The 14,376-nt window shown below is 46.7% G+C and overlaps 2 protein-coding genes and 1 non-coding gene across 3 annotated transcripts; 1 reads left to right on the top strand and 2 right to left on the bottom strand.

The window, feature by feature from the left end:
- Positions 1–88: 88 nt before the first annotated feature.
- On the bottom strand, positions 89–3,094 carry LOC123445064 (ribonuclease 2-like). The gene is made up of 9 exons (XM_045121990.1): positions 2,800–3,094; positions 2,594–2,622; positions 2,416–2,489; positions 2,139–2,240; positions 1,991–1,994; positions 1,765–1,856; positions 1,361–1,522; positions 664–760; positions 89–568 (listed from the first exon to the last, which is right to left on the bottom strand). The coding sequence occupies exons 1-9, from the start codon at positions 3,000–3,002 to the stop codon at positions 498–500; spliced, it is 834 nt and encodes a 277-aa protein (XP_044977925.1). The 5' UTR covers positions 3,003–3,094; the 3' UTR covers positions 89–497.
- A 5,087-nt stretch (positions 3,095–8,181) lies between these two features.
- On the top strand, positions 8,182–8,378 carry LOC123445890. Its single transcript, XR_006631248.1, has one exon. It is a non-coding gene; the product is annotated as a U2 spliceosomal RNA (small nuclear RNA).
- A 1,406-nt stretch (positions 8,379–9,784) lies between these two features.
- On the bottom strand, positions 9,785–12,275 carry LOC123445062 (ribonuclease 2-like). Its single transcript, XM_045121988.1, has 9 exons — positions 11,929–12,275; positions 11,795–11,823; positions 11,423–11,499; positions 11,183–11,284; positions 11,031–11,034; positions 10,825–10,916; positions 10,575–10,736; positions 10,387–10,483; positions 9,785–10,189 (listed from the first exon to the last, which is right to left on the bottom strand). The coding sequence occupies exons 1-9, from the start codon at positions 12,135–12,137 to the stop codon at positions 10,110–10,112; spliced, it is 852 nt and encodes a 283-aa protein (XP_044977923.1). The 5' UTR covers positions 12,138–12,275; the 3' UTR covers positions 9,785–10,109.
- Between the last annotated feature and the right edge of the window lie 2,101 nt (positions 12,276–14,376).

Here is a 14,376-nt window from a genome sequence, read left to right as displayed (position 1 = left end):
TTTTTTGGCACTGCACTAGTGTCAAAAAAGTCTAGTTTTTAGTGTAACTTGTATTGCATCTAAAGTCTGTGCTGGAAAACAAACAGTGTGCAGCGTAAACCGTTCATAACTAGACGTGCTTAGAACAGTGGCATACTGGCATGCCAAATCCTTTGGTAATCCAAAGAAGTATAAAGGGCCCTGGCCAGCTAAAGATCCAATGAAGTACAAAGGGCCCTTGCCCAGCTAAAGCGTGTTAGTATGTACATGCAACTTTCATTATTCATACAACGAGGCATCTGAGCTGAGTATTTGATTTCCAGCAGTTTTACAAATATTCAGAACATAATTGAACTAAGTTGTTCTAATGTGGAATGTTCTCCTTTACAAATAGCATGGACAAACCAGAGACCCATTTTACTGGGATCTTAGTGCCCAGCATCTGTGGCTACAGGTCTTGCAAGCAGTCGGGGCCGTGAAGGCATCTGTTTCCTCGTAACCCAGCAATGCTCAGTATCTTAGGATGTAAAGAAGTACAACCCATTGGCGCTGGCTTCTGGGACAATCTCCAGTGTTGAATTGGCGAGTACTGCAGATATTCAGAGATCAAGATTAGCATTGGCACCAGGGGTTGAACAACACATAAGCAAACTTATAAGCTTCTGTATAAGGGATAATACTTACCGATGGGATCATATGTTGGCAGGGAGATTTTTCGAGGGCAATGCTTTGATTTCGATAGGTTCTTGTACATTGCCGAAGTAGTAAGGCAATCACGAGGCTGGAATAAAACCAAGGTGAGCAGGGTTGTACTGTACAGCAAAAGAGACCGAAGTGGAGAATCGTGGGCATTGTGAAGAGAATTGCATTTTGATGAAGAGCAACTCAAATAGGTTGACTAGTTTTGAAATCCAATCAATGTTGGAAACTTATGCAACACTTGTTTACGACACAATAGGAGAAAGCAGCTTCGCTTTCTGAGAAATTTATAAGAAACGCAAGCTGGACAGCATACTAAGTACATACCAAAAAAATCCAGACACAACTGTGCAATTCCAGTATAATAAAACTCCACCTCCCTATTTTGTTATCAGGATTTAGAGGGGTAGTTGGGCGTATTCTAAAAAGTAACATGCTTCAAAATTATAGCCAAATGTAACTATAACTATCAGCCCCGTGGGGAAAAAGAATTGGAAACATGTTGCTGATGGTAATCAGTTTTAAGAACAGTGTGTTGCGGTAATCAGTATCACACTAATAGATCTCCTTTGCAAAAATTAAGACCTATCCGCCCTGTGCGGAGACATCATTCCTAAATCAGCGAAGCTCTGTCCCCGCAAATATAAATGAAAATTGAGGAGACCCAGAAAAGATAACTCACCTTCAAATCTTTGGTGAAGCATAACCTTAGTTCTTGAACTGAGCCCTTCTTGCAGATGATCTGCGGTGAGCCCCCAAAAGCATGCTTGATGGTGTCAATGACATCACTCAGTGCATATTCTTTACCGTTGGAGACCAGGATATCTCCAGTCGCCAACATTTCCTGCAATTCCAAACCAAATTATAACAATGCAAAAGAGACAAATTTCTATGACACGGTTTAGCATGAGTCAAATTCACACGAACTACAATTCAAGTGGTTTTAAGTTTGTTTTCTTCATCCAGAAACCAAGCTAACTGAAATAACAAAGGTTCAGGTGCTATAGCCAACAAAAGAAACCAATAATTCCTGCAAGAAATAACAATAATGCGCTACATCTAATGAGTCAGTGACCAGATGCTTACTGTCACGTTATATTTGAAGTAGAGATCAAGGGCAGTGCTGAAGTACTGTAATTCTTCCCGAACAGCAGGGGCCGAGCATGTTCCATGCTTCTCTGTAAAAAAATTAAAAACGACGGAAACTTAGCAATGGAAATGAGACAATGTTTGTGCAGATGGATCAAAACTAGTAACTCTCCCTTATAACAATATTTCAGTTCATTAAGTCGAGTGGATTGAAGAACATTACCCCACTAAAGACAATCCACGAATGATCAATCAAGCAGGGACAATGCCATTATGCAAAACAACAGGTAAGGGAACAGCACAAAAGGTTAGTAACAATTCCAATCGATGAATAATTTTTAGAGTCGAATCCATCAGTTGTGACACTATACCTCATGAGCCCAGAAGGGGCCCCTACCACTGAAACAAGTGGAAGAGGACGAACAGTAGAGGGACGGCCAGTACTTGTCCAGCGTGGGCTTCAGAGGCGTTATCTACACCAAATCAACCAAGACACGGCAGAACCATGCATCATTAATAGAATCTGAAAACGGAGTGAGTGCAAGTCGATCTTCGTGTATCGGTAACGAATGGAATCGAACTTGTGCATGATTAAATGAAGCTAGAGCGGCCGCGTATCAGTGTAAGCAAGGTCCCTGCGGCTAGCACCTTGTCCATGTCGAAACTGGTGCGGCGGCAGCACGACGGCCAAGTCCCGTCATCGTAGTCCGGCCACAGCCCGTCTGTTCCATGAGCGAAAATCCAACCACGCCAGTGAGGAACTCACATCCATCGACCAGGAACCGATAAAGCACAAAATTGAGCAGGATGGGCGCCGTGCACTTACGGATCGTGAACGTGTGGAGCGGCTCCTTCCTGCAGCGGTGAAACAAAGCAAAGCAGATTACGCGAGCACGGGTCAAGTCAAATCTCCGGAGCGCCAGAAACCCCCACCCGAGCCGAACTCGAACGGGACCGCGCGCGGGGGTCGATGGGGCGGTGGCGGTGGAGGGAGGGAACGAGGGGGAGGGAGGGCGGAGCAGTAGCACGTACCGGCAGCAGCCGTTGACGGCGCAGCAGTGGCGGGTGGAGGAGCAGATGGTGCCCGGCCACTGCAGCGCCAGCGCGAAGTAGTCGAACTCGCGCTGCTCCTTCCCGACGGCGGCCGGGGCGAAGGACGCCCGGGCGAGGCCCGTGCCGAACAGTCCGGCGGCGACCAGCGCCCAGGCCGCCAGCAGGCACGTCGTCGTCGCCATTGCCTCTCCGCCCGCCGCGGTGTCTCCTTCTCCCCCTTTCCCTCTGGCTGCTGGGTGGGTCGTGGTTTCAGAACCGAGCGTAGTACATACACAGAGTACAATCAAGACGCCATCGGGTGCTTTAATAATGGGCGCGGTTGGGGAAGGAGATGGTGTCGCTGGCAAGTGGGGCCAGCGCCGTCCCAGCAGGTAGGAGTACCTCTCCGTCTATTCTCTGTTCTGCTTTCGTCATTCAAGATATAGTCAGTTTTCTAGGGGATAAAATCCGTTTTCTACTAGTAGCTCTGCCGTTCAAAAATCTGAAGTACACCTAAGCTAAATAATCGATAGGGTCGATCTATAGATATATTCTGAAAGGTGGCTGCTACAAATCAGTCGATTGATTTGGCGCAGAAATAAGTCACCTTTTCCACCGTCAGATCTAATCGTCGCGAACCGTCTGGTCATTCTTGGCACTGAAGCGCCCCGCTTCGTCCTCCTCTTTTCCTCCGTAGCACACCGATGCCTTCTCAGTTCCCACACATGCCTCGCGCGGTGCACACCACCACACCCAGCAAGAGCTTGCAGCACGCCACCACCCAGCCAGCAAATCTCGACGGCCGCTTGCAGCCCAGCTTGCAGCAGTGTGAATGCACTGATGACCCTTAACATTGAAGCGTCATCGCCTGTTACCAGGACGACACCCATTCCGTCAAGGCTCCAATGCAAAATGTGTCCAATCCAACACCATGAGGCCGAGGCAATGCTCCATTACAACACCGCGCGTCCCCGGCGGCCCGACGATGCCCATGACAGCAATAGCCAATGGGACTCGGCGATGCTCCATCGCAGCAAGGGAGCTGCCCCATTTGCAGCACTAATGCTCCGGCGGTGTTTCACTGCTGCGCTGACAGCCCCCTGGCAATGCTCCATCGCAGCATCCGTGGTCCCCTCGGTGATGCTCCATGACAGCAACAGAGGCCCAACGAAGCTTCACCGCAGCGCGACGATGCCATCACCGTAAAGGAAGTGATGCATAACCCCGACGAGCCCCTGATTGCACCATCCGACACTCGCTTGAACCACGAGCATCTTCGACGACCCTGCATGATCCCCATCATAACATAGTTGCCACATAGTTGACACTTAGCTCGCCTTGCGCCTACACCAACAACGACTGTTGTGAGCCTGCGTAGGTGTGGCTGCAACCCTAGCGCCAACCTGCATCAGCGAACCATCGTGGAGGACGAGCCGTTGGAGCTGAGAGAAAGCCATAGGGATCGGGATGCAAGAGTAAAGGTAGGAGACGAAGCGGGGGCAAGGGAAAGACATGTGGTTGTGATTATTCTTACGATATAAGGGAAGGGAATTAGTAAAAACACTTTGTGAGCGTGATGCGGACGCGTGTCAAGCAACACATATGGCTTACGTCTCGAGTAAATCAGTCGGATGTTTTTAAACAGTTTCCATCTTGAAATGTGCTTCGGGAAACTTGTGAAATGCACGTTATTCTATTTATTCATCAACGTTAAGGATCACAGTGTATCAAATCAAATAACAATTTTTGTCCAGCAATAATATACTCCCTCCCTTCCTAAATATAAGTCTTTCTAAATGTTTCCCTAAGAGACTACATACATATGTATATAGACATATTTTAGAGTGTAGATTTATTTATTTTACTCTGTATGTAGTCATCTAATATTTTTTTTAAAAATACTTATATTTAGAAACGGAGGGAGTAATATCTTATATTGTCTTATTTTTATTTAAATAAATTAAATGATTTTTTACTACCGACCAACCGTTACAGAGGCTTTTTCCTCGTTCAATACATAATGACCGAGGCCAACTTTGGTTGGTTAATCCGATTAGTTCATCGATGGTCAGAATGTATGATGGTTTTAATGATGATCTTGCATGTATTTCATGTTTATCTCATTGGGGATTTAAAAAATGAATTAACTTGGGTCACAAGTGGGGCTTTTGCTGTTTTGATGCATCATCGTTCCAAATTAATGCCTAATAAAAAAGAAATTTGGATATAGTTTTCCTTGTGACGGCCCAGGGTGCGGCGGTACTTGTGATATTTATGCTTTGGACCCATTTTTTGGTAGTTTTCTTGATGTTAGATACAAGAGGAGCAAGCATATCACTGAGAATAGCAAGCTGAAATTAGAGATGCTATCACAATATTCAATGAAATCGTTGCATCGGAATAAGATAGACCCGCTTCGTTGTTGTATTCAGTATGTTAGCTAGGAGCCAGAACTCACTATGCCATAGTCATACAATCAACTTCTGTATTAACAACAATATCTAGACATGCGTGATGGACTAATTATATATAAGGTGCTCAAAGGGAAAGCACTCTTCATCAAGTAATGACCCATAGGGCGGGTACTACGAAAAGAAAGCAACGCATAAGCTCTTGTTCCTGATATGGTTCTAAAGTAGTGCAAAGAAAAGCGATACTTCTGTCAGAAAGAAAGCAGGAGGAGGGTTAGTGCTAAAATCTTTTTGTTCAGATGGTTGACAGAAGGAGGTGTGTCCTCTGGCAGATACACCGATTCATCGAGACACCTCAAGGCCATCAGAGGGAGAAATAGTGATAGCAATGCTTACAAAAAATGTTGGGATAAGATGGGAAGAATGCAAAGATACTAGCGACTAGATCCTTCTAGTAGATTGGAAGATGCCAATATCTTTATTTTAATTTGTTGATGTATGGCCTGGTTTGTTCTGATAGATCGAAAGGTTTCTATGAATAATAAGGGTTGACCTTTTTCTATCTATTGATGATATAAGATATTTATGGATCCATCAGAAAGAAATCGATATATATTTTTTTTCATTGAATCAATTCTACTTTATTAGATTATTGCTTAAAAGAATAAAAAATTCCAATAAAAATAAGAACACATAAAAAATAGCACCGAGGATCAACGCCATTACCAAAAGTTTCTCCCAAGGATCCTAGCCCATTGGGTATATGTTCCCTGCCTTTTCTCGCTAATATTGGAAATATTATATTTTCCATGTCCATATATCATTATTTTTTTTTGGGGGGGGGGGGGGGGTCCAAAATCTGCCTATTTTACTAGCCTTCGAAAACGGGAAACCCTCAACCAAGAAAAGTTGGGTATGTTTTTTTTACTTCCTCCGTCCGGAAATACTTGTCCTAGAAATAGATGTATCTAGACTTATTTTAGTTATAGATACATCCATTTTGTACATTTTTAGGACAAGTATTTTCGGACGGAGGGTATATTAATTTTATCCTTAGCTCTCAAGATATCCATATATACATATACAATATATACATAACGTCTCTCTCTATATATTTATAAATCGATTCCCACTCCATACTACTCCCTCCGTTCCTAAATATAAGTCTTTTAAGAGGTTTCGCTAAGGAGACTACATACGGATGTATATAGACATACTTTAGAATATAGATTCACTCATTTTGCTTTGTATGTAGCCCTCTAATAAAATCTCTAAAAAGACTTATATTTAAAAACGGAGGGAGTACTTCATATAAAAAGCCGGAACCTTCTAAGTAACAATAAATAAATAACATGTTTGATAATTGTAAGTCGATTTTCGCTGCAGAAAAAAGTGAGGACTAGAGCTATAATACGGAGGTAGGGCAACGCAGATGGTTCTGGTGTCTTCGTTCGGCGAGGTTGGAAGTGTCATAGTTGCACGTGCCATTCGCTTGTAAGAGCAAGTCCAAGACTTGGCGTTTCAGTGTGCGTGGTTGCATGCGGGCGTCGGAGAAGAAGAAGAAGGAGGGGTGTTAAAAGGACGGTCTGGGTGGTGAGGCGACGCACGATGTACCCGCCAACCAAATGGTTGGTGAGGGTGAGGGGCGACGTTAGGCATGAGTTAGAGGGCGGCTCGGCCCGAGGAGGGACGCTTCAAGATTTAATCAATTTTGCAAAAAAAATGGTTTGAATCTATTATAAAAAATCACCAGCAAAAATACAAAACCTCACAAACATGATAAAAGTGCATCGAGATCCGTGGACAATCAAAATGACCACTTACCTAGCCAGAAAGAATCGTCGACACATCATTGTCGCTTCTTGTTTATCGAAGCCGACCTGACTTTGTTGATGATAGCTGAAGAATCTTAATGCACGTGTCCCCAAGAATTAACATTTCAGTGTCGTTATTATCGTCGTTAAACCCTTAAATTGATTTGAAATCGTTTGACACCGTATATTTTACTACGGCGAACATACTAACACAAACATTCTGCAACTTTGTTCTATCAAGTCAAGGGGGTAAACCCCTTTCCCGCAAAAAAAAGGGGAGTAAACCCCTTAAATCATCCATCAATCCTCAGAATTAATCCTCACACCCGTGTTTTTTCCCGTCGCAAACATTTTTTCGGACCTGCAACTTGCGGGAGGGGTCGTAGAGATTACCACACGCATCACCTCCCTCGTGGAAAATTGCAAAGTGCTGTTACTTGAGGACGAAAAGAGCCCGCCGGATGCAGCAAACGCCCCGAGGCGGGGTGACTATTTTGCCCCGGCATATGTGGGCCTGATGCTCCCGAATCTCTCAGATTATTTTGCCATCATTAAACACCGTCGAAAGAGACAAGCAAGCGAGCACTTGTCTCTGGTAGTCTGATTAGAACCAAAGCGAGCAGCAGACACGCGTTTGGTCCAGCTCGTCAGGGCAGTGGGCGAAACACACTACTACGGTGCATTGAGAGCAAGGGCTGTGGTCGATCACTCCGATATCCTATGATGCCATCTTCACATGTACTACCTCCGTGGTCGTTCTTTGATGCCGTCTTCACATGTACTACTACAATGCATTGGGGTACATACACCCTACGTGGCTATGGTGTTAACGCCAATTTTCTGCCGCAGAAGAATGCGCTGAAGAACGAGATACAGAGCCAGGAGGCAACGGCTGCTGATCGATCGACGCCCGCGGGTCTCTTCGTGGCCACGGGGAACGTTTTGCTCGAAATAAAGGCCAGGAGCAGCACGGGCCCATCGGATCACAGGAAAAGGCCGTCCTGTTTGAGGCCCATGCAAAGCGGCTGGCTCGGGGCTCGGGGGCATGCACCGTCGGCAGACGCGACATCGATTCGTTTAGTCCCACCTCGCCCGGCGAGGAGGGAACGGGAGGGCGAGGAGGGTTCAAATAGAGGGGCTGGGCAGCGCTGCAACTCATACCTTTCTCGGCCTTTTGGCTAAGATCAAGTGTAGTATCTGTTCTTATCAGTTTAATATCTGATATGTGGGGTACACCCTCACAACGATATTAAATTTATTTTTTGTGGGGGTGGGCCCACCACGGTGGCTTGCCACTGGGGCTCATAGGTGTCTCCCAGTGCGTTGCACTATTGCCTGGGCAGGCGCACCCCAACCAAACCAGTTAAACTTTTTTACTATTTTAGTTCTTTGGAAATTTAATCGGGTGTTAACCGTTAATCCTAGCGCACCGTATCGAGGGCAATGTCTACAGGTCAGCCTCCGCCAAGCTTGTCCTGCTGAGTTCGACTTTTTCAAAGAAATTATGTTGGTCGATCTACCAGATTACGTACCTGAGCTTTCAGGGTGCAAATTAAGGCACATTTATCTTTATGCCCTGATGTTCAAAAAATCTAATCTTCACCAAATGGGCCGTACTAGTCTACTACCCATATAAATATGTATGAGTTTTGCGTGGTTTCAAGTTTGTATATGGATTTGTTAATTTTAAAAGTTGTTGTACCGTGGGTGTGATTAACTCTATAAATAACTACTACCTCCATAAATAACGAAACGGTTTTGTGGGGTTTTCAAATTTGTTTATGAATCTGTTAATTTTAAGCAAGTTGTTGTATCGTAGGTGTAATTAACTCTATAAATAATTACTACCCTCATAAATAACAAAACGGTATTGCTTGTACTTCCCGACCCACGACTCCTGCTGCCACCCAAGCGTTCGAAAAAACCCGCCCAACTCCACACGCGACCACGCCCCCATTAATCACTTCCACGCCCCACTCATCCAGCCGCGGCCGCCAATTGGTCGCGCTCCACATAGGCCCGACTGTCGCCGCCCCGTCTCATTGTTTAATACCATCGTCGCCCCTCGCTCCCGGCAACGCACCACGGCTCACGCACACACGTCCCTCACTCCAACCCCCTCGCTCCCAATCTAATCTCTTCCAAGCAAAATCACCAATACCTGCCATGGTGACTAGCAGTCGAGGACCGACATTCCTTCTCTCCTTTGCTACCCAGCCACCTGTCACGCGTCTTCCTAGCGACAAACTTGTGCTACTATACTATGAAAATCATCATATCTACGTGTAGTCCTCGATGCCGTATTAACTTTCGGTTGTGAGTTATCTCTTTCTTTTTAGTGCTCTCTCTATTTAGTTCATTACGTTGTTGTGATTGGTTCTGATTCGAAGTTCTAAAATAAAATTGAATCTTCTACTCACCGTCCTCTGGTCGATATTACTCTCGGTCCTAACATATGAGAACTTCGGTGATTTTTTGGTGTGCATTTCTATGTTCATTTGCTAATCTATATTGTTTTATTAACGTTGCATGTTTTACTGTGCGTATAAGATATGAGATACACGGATGTGGATGACATCATTTAAGAATTGATCGATCAATGAACAAGAACGCGTTCGCGGCGTTTGAGGGGGCACTTTTGATGACCACACGAACCCCAATTACGTGCAAAAAGGAAAGATGCTCTAACCAACACGCGTTCACTCCCATCCAGCTCATCCAGGAAAGAAAAAAAGAAAAGAAAATGACGCACACAAAGCATTGGCGGAAGATAAGCGACGTCTATCTCCCATTTTTTGTTGTACACATTATTCCTCGATGCTACCACAATATTGCTTGATACTCGATATCATCATATACGTACAGGACTGCAACGTCGATTCTTTGTGCAGACGAGGGCCTACACACACACACACACACTGCAAGCGAATGCGCAGAAGAACCAATAAATCACAGGGGCATGAACCGACGACTGCGCGCCTGTGGTCGATCGATGGCGCCTCGGCCATGCATGCGTCCGTCGTCAGGCCTCAGGACACACCTGGACGGAGCAGTACGACAGCAGTCGTCCGTCCGTGGCTGCTCGCTATACGTAGCTCTGCCCGTGTGCGCGCCGCTCGTTCTCCGCTGCGTTCCGCAGGCGCACCTCCGTGGCGTTCCCCAACGCTGCGACGGCAAAACAGCAAACCTTGAGAAGAGAAGAATCCACGGATTCCACGCTAGCCTAGTTTGTTACTACTCCCAAGTTCCAATCATAAGTTCAGATTCGTGCCGCAAAAAGGAAAGAAAAAAGACGAAATAACTGGGCATTTCAAAAATTCAACAGGCATTTCAGGCGAAGTAAGATGTTTGTTGGTTTGTACCAGACTGCAGGTAGGACGGGAGGTTGACGTAGCGAGGGCAATGGCTTCTCCTGCTCGACGACCACGCGTCGTCCTCCTCCGACCCGCAATCCCGGGGCTGCAATGGATGAGAACATCTGAGCTCCGTTTTCTTCTCCTGAATTTTGCTTCTCCGCTGATGGATCGAGATGCTACCACGTAGCACGTACCTGGTAGTCCTTGTGGAAGCAGAGCCTGAGCTCCTGCAGGGAGCCGTTCTTGCAGACGAGGTGCGGCAGCCGCCCGAATGCGTGGTCGATGGCGGCCACGATGTGCGCCACCGCGTACTTCCTGCCGTTCCGCGGGTAGATGTGCGCTTTCCTCAGTGCTTTCTGCGCGCAGATTTAACAGAACCCACTCACTGCCATGCCGAACAAAAACAATCTATCCGTACTCGTAGTATTAGCTTTGATTGATTACCGTGACGTTGTACTTGCTGTAGAGGTAGAGCGCCGTGGAGAAGTAGTCGTACTCGTCCTGTATCTCAGGGTAGCCGCACGTCCCGTGAGTCGCTGAACAACGGCGAGTCACTCGAATGTTAGATACTACAGATTATAGGATCAGGATAACTGCATCGCTAGTACTCCTAGATTCTACTGTAGTAGATTCAGAGAACGCATACATACCCCACTGACGAAGGTTGCACGCAATTTAGCGAAAGAAACATCAGCACATGCACAAGCAGAAACAAAATGAGGTCGTGAGTTAGTGTGCGGCAGTGCTGTCTGTTCTTCCCCCCTCAATAATCAGGTCCGGTTAACTGAACTACTAGCAGTACCTCGTGGGCCCAGAAGGGGCCTCTTCCGCCGAAGCAGGTGGAGGTGTCGCCGCAGTAGAGCGACGGCCAGTACCTCTCCAGGATCGGCCTCAGCATCGCGATCTGCGCCAAGCAAGGGATCCATTAACCGAAGCACATTGACTTAGTTTCCTTGCATACATGGAGAAACGAGCCCGGCATGTGCCATTCTGATGAGATTTTGACTGAATCGAGGTAGAGGGCTCTTCACGCGTACTGTACCTTGTTCATGTTGAATGTGGTGGTTGGTCTGCAGCAGGACGGCCACCCACCGTAGCTGTACTGCGGCCAAAGCCCATCTGTTATGTGCCCCAACAAAGAAAAAAATGAAATTGATATATATCGGCATCACTTGCAATTGGATATTGTCTCCACGGCTAAGTTTTTGGTATCTGGCACAACCGCACAAGCGTGCACGTGCAATCTATAATCCTGTGACTGCTTCTGAATTTTGTTTCTGGACTAGTACAAATGTAACTTGAGATTGAAAGCGTTCCAGGATGAGCAGAGCGGGTCAACACCAAGACAGACTGGTCATTGGTGGCTGCAATTTCACTGGAATCTGAAAGATAAACGAAGGATTGTGCAACTTACGGATTGTGAACCAGTTGAGAGGGTTTGATCTGCAGAGCGCACGCAAAAGGGAGAAAGCCAGATGAGAGGAAATTCGCAGGGAGGTCACAATGCGTACGCGAGAGAGAAAGGGAAGCGAGTGGTGGGCACCGTACCGGCAGCAGCCGTTGGAGCTGCAGCAGTGGTTGGTCTGGCGGCAGACGGAGCCCGGCCACTGCAGGGCCAGCACGTAGTAGTCGAACCCGGCCTGCCGCCGCTTCATCCCGGCCGCCGGCGACGCCAGCAGCGCGCCGGGGAGCAGCACGGCCAGGCAGAGGAAGCAGAGCGGCACGAGCAGGCGCCTCCCGCGCCTCGTCCTGTCCATTGCTATCTGCAGCACAAGAGTCTTCTTGGGCTCGGTCGATCGGGTCTGATAATCTTACGTGCTACCCACCACCATTAGCTTCCTGCCTGCTACCCCCCCATGTGATCCGCTGCCGCTGTTGCAATTTATGGCGCCTTCTTTGGAGTGGCTTGCGGGACATGGCAGCTATGCATGATTGGTCCACTCTGATTATTTAGCTTGACGTCGCTGAGAGAAACACGCTCCCCTCGTCTTTGGGTTTTCTTCCCTCTCGCGGTGTATCCTTGCTTCCATGGAGGGTGCAAGTTTACGAGAGTCACAGATTTACGTGCATTCTATTGACAAGGTATACCATGGGAGCGCCAGCAAGTCACACGTGTGTTTGAAAAACACGACTTTGATTTTAGCCAGATGAGAATATTAGTCTCGGTTCTGTTACGAACCGGGACTAATGAAGCATCAGTCCCGGTTCGAGCGGCCAGTACGTCGGCCGGGCCTCACGAGGCATCAGTCCCTGTTCAATTGGGACCTTTAATCCCGGTTTCACACATCAACCAAGACTAAAGGTCATCACTCCTCACGCAACCCCTTTAGTCCCGGTTTGTGTCTTTAGCCGGGACTAAATGTCTGTCTTTAGTCCTGGTTTTAGACATCAACCGGGACTAAGAAAATGCCTATATATACTCGCCTCTGCACCCCTATGGGGACCCCGGCTCATAAGTCGAAATCACCGAATGTACGTGCAAAGTAATCCAAGAGATCATTGCTCACTAAACGCACAGAAACTGAATAACAAGAGTCTTACATCCATTACGTACCGTTTATGCAGATATGGCCTCCATGGCCAAGTCTTCGTATACATTGCAGCGGAAAATCTTCATCGATGACATTAACTCATGTCATCAGCCTTAACCCTAAAAGCATTCTCACTCGGAAGCGTCCTAGCTTGCTCGAACGTCACCAAGATATTCTTCTCCATATCCTGCTCTCTCATTCCTGGTCAATGAAATAACTAGTGGCAAGCCAATGAGTACGTTGAATGTACTCGCAAGCAATCCATGTTTGGAACAAGGCAATAATAATGCATGGTATAGCACTGATAGGTAAATTGCGCAAAGCTGATTTTCATGTGCAACGTCATGATCAATTTCTTATGAGGCATGCTTCACGAGGTAAACGATGTCCATACAAATAGGTTACAAATATCAAAAATCATTTGAGGGTCGAACATCCCATGTCCACCTGTCATGCAAAGTCGTGTGACTTAGCTCATGAATCATACTACCATCTTTGTCACACAATCACCCTTCTCACACACACATACTTGGTTTATGCCAAAACTTCTGGACGTAGTTTAAGCAACACCACCCAACTGTCCTGGGCAGTGGACACGGTTATTCGAATAATTTTACACTTTGCACAGGTTGTGCGCTATACCCACAAGACTCAGGGAACTTTCGTGTCATCCACGATTTGCAGTATATTACATACCCTGAGGTATGCACTCGAACAATGTCTTTTCCCTGGTGACACTAAACAAAGAGTCCACTCATTGGTGCCATCCCTCATGATGTACATCATACGAGCCTTGCTCTAGATCGTACAATTCATGAGGGCACGCAACAGTGTGTCCAGTGCCTATGAAAACAGCTCGTGGCCTCCCTACCTGTCATGATCCCGTCTCGAGAGTGACCATGCCACTCCCTCCGTTAGTAATGTGGGCTCTCTGCTAGCATCGACCAAAGTAATCAACAAAGCCTCGTCCCGTAAGGGGTATCGTGATCGCACATGTAAGGTTGGGACGGTCGACAAATCTTAAATCTAATCCTATTTTCGATACAACACACACAGAGCTTGCCTCGGTACACCACTTCTTTATCAAGTGGTCACCTAGCTCAACACATCTCCCTCGGACTTTGGTGGCACCCGACGAGTTTTTCGAAAAGTCTTTGAAGTATTTTCCTTTCCGTCACCATGCATATTCGCATCCCAATTTGTGTAGCATCTACATAGCAACCTAACTACTTACCACCGACACAACCTTCATACGAAGGTAGGGTCATGCCCAAGTGCAAGTAACAACGAGGAGTTTTCCGGAGGCAACCCACCAAGGTGGTCAGCGATGCAACATGATTCAATGCATCAGAACGAAGTGCTATATGTCATGCATAAAAGTAGTTTCTTGGAAATGGTCAAAGGGTCGCTTGCCTAGTTTCGCAAAGTCTTCGAGATCTTCTCACACTTATCGTCCAACTCCAAG

Source organism: Hordeum vulgare, chromosome 3H (genome assembly GCF_904849725.1).
Source record: "Hordeum vulgare subsp. vulgare chromosome 3H, MorexV3_pseudomolecules_assembly, whole genome shotgun sequence".
Classification (NCBI taxonomy): domain Eukaryota; kingdom Viridiplantae; phylum Streptophyta; class Magnoliopsida; order Poales; family Poaceae; genus Hordeum; species Hordeum vulgare.
The sequence above is the reverse complement of the archived record's forward strand: the minus strand, read 5'-3'. Positions and strand labels throughout refer to the sequence as shown.

Coding starts and splice junctions, on each gene's coding strand:
- LOC123445064 (XM_045121990.1), bottom strand. CDS start 3,002: ATGGCGACGACGACGTGCCTGCTGGCGGCCTGGGCGCTGGTCGCCGCC. Junction 761..1,360: donor GCTTCACCAAAGATTTGAAG/GTGAGTTATCTT, acceptor GTTTTATTCCAG/CCTCGTGATTGCCTTACTAC. Junction 569..663: donor GCCAACATATGATCCCATCG/GTAAGTATTATC, acceptor GAATATCTGCAG/TACTCGCCAATTCAACACTG.
- LOC123445062 (XM_045121988.1), bottom strand. CDS start 12,137: ATGGACAGGACGAGGCGCGGGAGGCGCCTGCTCGTGCCGCTCTGCTTC. Junction 11,500..11,794: donor TCTCAACTGGTTCACAATCC/GTAAGTTGCACA, acceptor GGCACATAACAG/ATGGGCTTTGGCCGCAGTAC. Junction 10,737..10,824: donor ACAGCAAGTACAACGTCACG/GTAATCAATCAA, acceptor ATCTGCGCGCAG/AAAGCACTGAGGAAAGCGCA.